Genomic DNA, 2,794 nt, shown 5'->3' with positions numbered 1-2,794 from the left:
TAATTTCATAATGTAATCAGTATGAAGAATTATTAATGAGGTATTTTACCTACTTTATTGTTCACCCTAAGTCTTCTGAATGGGGTGTGCATTTTATACTTATACCATATCCCAATTTGGACTCACCACACTTCTAGTACTCAAGACCCACCTTTGGCTGGTGCCTACCATACTGATAATGCAGGATTAGACCACAGGAAGAAAATAGTCTCTTGTAGAAAGCCAAACAAGGAGACACAGAAAGGAACGGAAACCATAAACGCATTCCATCCTGGAGGCAGGAAACTTTGGAAGAATCCTTCATACAGGCTAACTGCAGAGCCCCATCTATACCCAAGACTTCTTTGCCCCTAATGCCCAACAAGAAGTACTCCCTCCCATCTCCAAAGATGCTGCCCTGTGCTCAGCTATCATATGTCCCAAAAACGTTTTACTGGGTGGTTCTGTTCAGAGGACAGGGTCACCGTTCCCAGGAGGTGTTTTGGAAATGATGGCAGGTGGTGGCTATCAGAATTAGTGGGCAGAGACGCAAGTATAGATAATGCACAGTGCAGAATTGCTCCTGTGCCCCACCTACCTTCAAATATTCATGTAGGTAAAAAGAATCTGTCAAGAACCTCACACTGCTGGTCATATAATCACAAAATATTTTTGCAGATGTTAGCATAACTTGAATTTTCTGGGAAAGCACTCCTTTGGAAATCAAAGTCATGGTGATGTAAAGTACAGCAAAGGAAAGGTAGTCAATAATATTGTAATAACTGTACGGTGCTATGTAGGTACTGGAAATATCAGGGGGAATACCGTGGGCAGAGACGCAAGTATAGATAATGCACAGTGCAGAATTGCTCCTGTGCCCCACCTACCTTCAAATATTCATGTAGGTAAAAAGAATCTGTCAAGAACCTCACACTGCTGGTCATATAATCACAAAATATTTTTGCAGATGTTAGCATAACTTGAATTTTCTGGGAAAGCACTCCTTTGGAAATCAAAGTCATGGTGATGTAAAGTACAGCAAAGGAAATATAGTCAATAATATTGTAGTAACTATGTACAGTGCTATGTGGGTACTGGAAATATCAGGGGAAACATTTTGTAAAGTATATGATTGTCTAACCATTATGCTGTACATCTGAAACTAATACAAAATAATATTGAATACAAGATTAGACTTTGGGTGATGGCTACACAATGTAATATACTTATCATGCATGTATCATAGAAATGTATACTTGAAACCTATATGACTCTATTGACCAGTCATACAATAAATACAATTTACAAAAAAAGAAAAATAAATAAGTTTTTAAAAATAAGACTATACTACTATTTAGTCAGATTCATTCCTTTTTTTTTTCTCCTTTGGAAAATCATACAATCAGCAGCAGCACTGTTCATAGTGCTTAAGCTGTATTCATCCTACTAATTGCCTGTCACCTTCACAGTGAATCTGTGCAGAGAGGCAAGCATCTGACAACTTCATCAGATATTCTGATGTGCTCAAGCCCAGACATGTGCACACTGAAAAGTTTTTAGTTTGCAATAAACTACCTACCTATTCCTTTATATTTCTTCTAGATTCTACTTGACTCAGATTTGGCCAACTTGGTTTGCAAAGATCATATAGTAAATATGATCATATAGTAAATATTTTAAGCTTTGTGTGCCACATTCCTTCTTCCTCTTTTTTTTGAACAATGTTTTAACAGCTCAAATCCATTATTAGCTTAGGGGTATACAAAACATGCTGTGGGTGGATCTGGTCTGCAGACCCTAAAGCATAACACTAGTGTTTTTTGATGAATGACTGTAGGTAGGTTATGTTACCTATGAATTTCATTTAAGTATATTTACTGGGACATTAGAAAATATTTGTTACAGAGGAGAATTGGCTAAGATGAGGTTGGAAACCACTGACCCATATGCTTTCTCCAGTAGAAGAGAAATGTGAAAAGGACTGTGCAGAAATTTCGGGCTGAAGAATGACACAGAGACAAATGTCAGATCCAATCCCACCTGCCTCTGATACCCTTTTGGTCTAGTTCCCCAGATCCCAAACTCTTTTCTCACCTTTGTCTCTGTTGTCTCAGGTTTCATCTGTATTTCTTCTAAGAGTGACAGAATTCTTTCTGCACTCTCCGGGCATTGTTCTGTCACCCAAGTCTCTAACTCCTGGGGCACAATTGTTAGGTATTGTTCCAAAGTTAGAAGCTTCAGCATTTGTTCCTTAGAATGCATCTTTGGCTTCAGCCATTCAGAGCAAAGCTCCAGGAGTTTGTTGAAAACATCAGTAGGTCTGACTGCTTTTTTGTAATGGAACTGCCTGAAGCACTGATGGAAGACTTCAGAATCATTATCGTCCTCCTGAAACACTGAGCCCAGATTCAAGGAGGCCTGGGTTGCAGAACCCAAGACAGTCATCATTGCTGCCTTCCAGCAATGTACAATTTACCTGCTGTCTAAATTCCCAGGTTCCAATGTGTTTCTTTGTGTATTTCCTGGGGGGTAGACACCTACTGCTGAGGAAAGTGCAAATGAGAGAAACAGCATTGCTTATCAAAGGGGATCCTTATCTCCCTTAAATGCTTGCTTTTTAGCAAAGCCCTAAAGAAGCAGATTATATTCTTTTGGGTAATTTTAAGAATCTGACAAAAATGTTAAAAGAACCCCTTGGAGTGGCTCAGTGGTTGAGCGTCGACTTATGAACTAGGAGGTCACGGTTCAATTCCCTGTCGGGGCAAATGCCCAGATTGTGGGCTTGATGTTGGAAAAATTGAAGCGATACATACAA

General features: G+C 39.2%; 1 protein-coding gene across 1 annotated transcript in view; it reads right to left on the bottom strand.

Moving 5' to 3' along the window:
- LOC102263065 (zinc finger protein 449-like) overlaps positions 1-2,427 on the bottom strand; it is a 7,447-nt gene extending 5,020 nt beyond the window's left edge. Inside the window, exon 1 of the mRNA XM_014534734.1 lies at positions 2,074-2,427. Coding sequence (XP_014390220.1) covers positions 2,074-2,427 — 354 coding nt within the window. The remainder of the gene's footprint in view (positions 1-2,073) is intronic.
- Positions 2,428-2,794: the final 367 nt, after the last annotated feature.

This window comes from Myotis brandtii, unplaced genomic scaffold, assembly GCF_000412655.1.
Source record: "Myotis brandtii unplaced genomic scaffold, ASM41265v1 scaffold1325, whole genome shotgun sequence".
NCBI classification, from domain to species: Eukaryota; Metazoa; Chordata; class Mammalia; order Chiroptera; family Vespertilionidae; genus Myotis; species Myotis brandtii.
The sequence above is the reverse complement of the archived record's forward strand: the minus strand, read 5'-3'. Positions and strand labels throughout refer to the sequence as shown.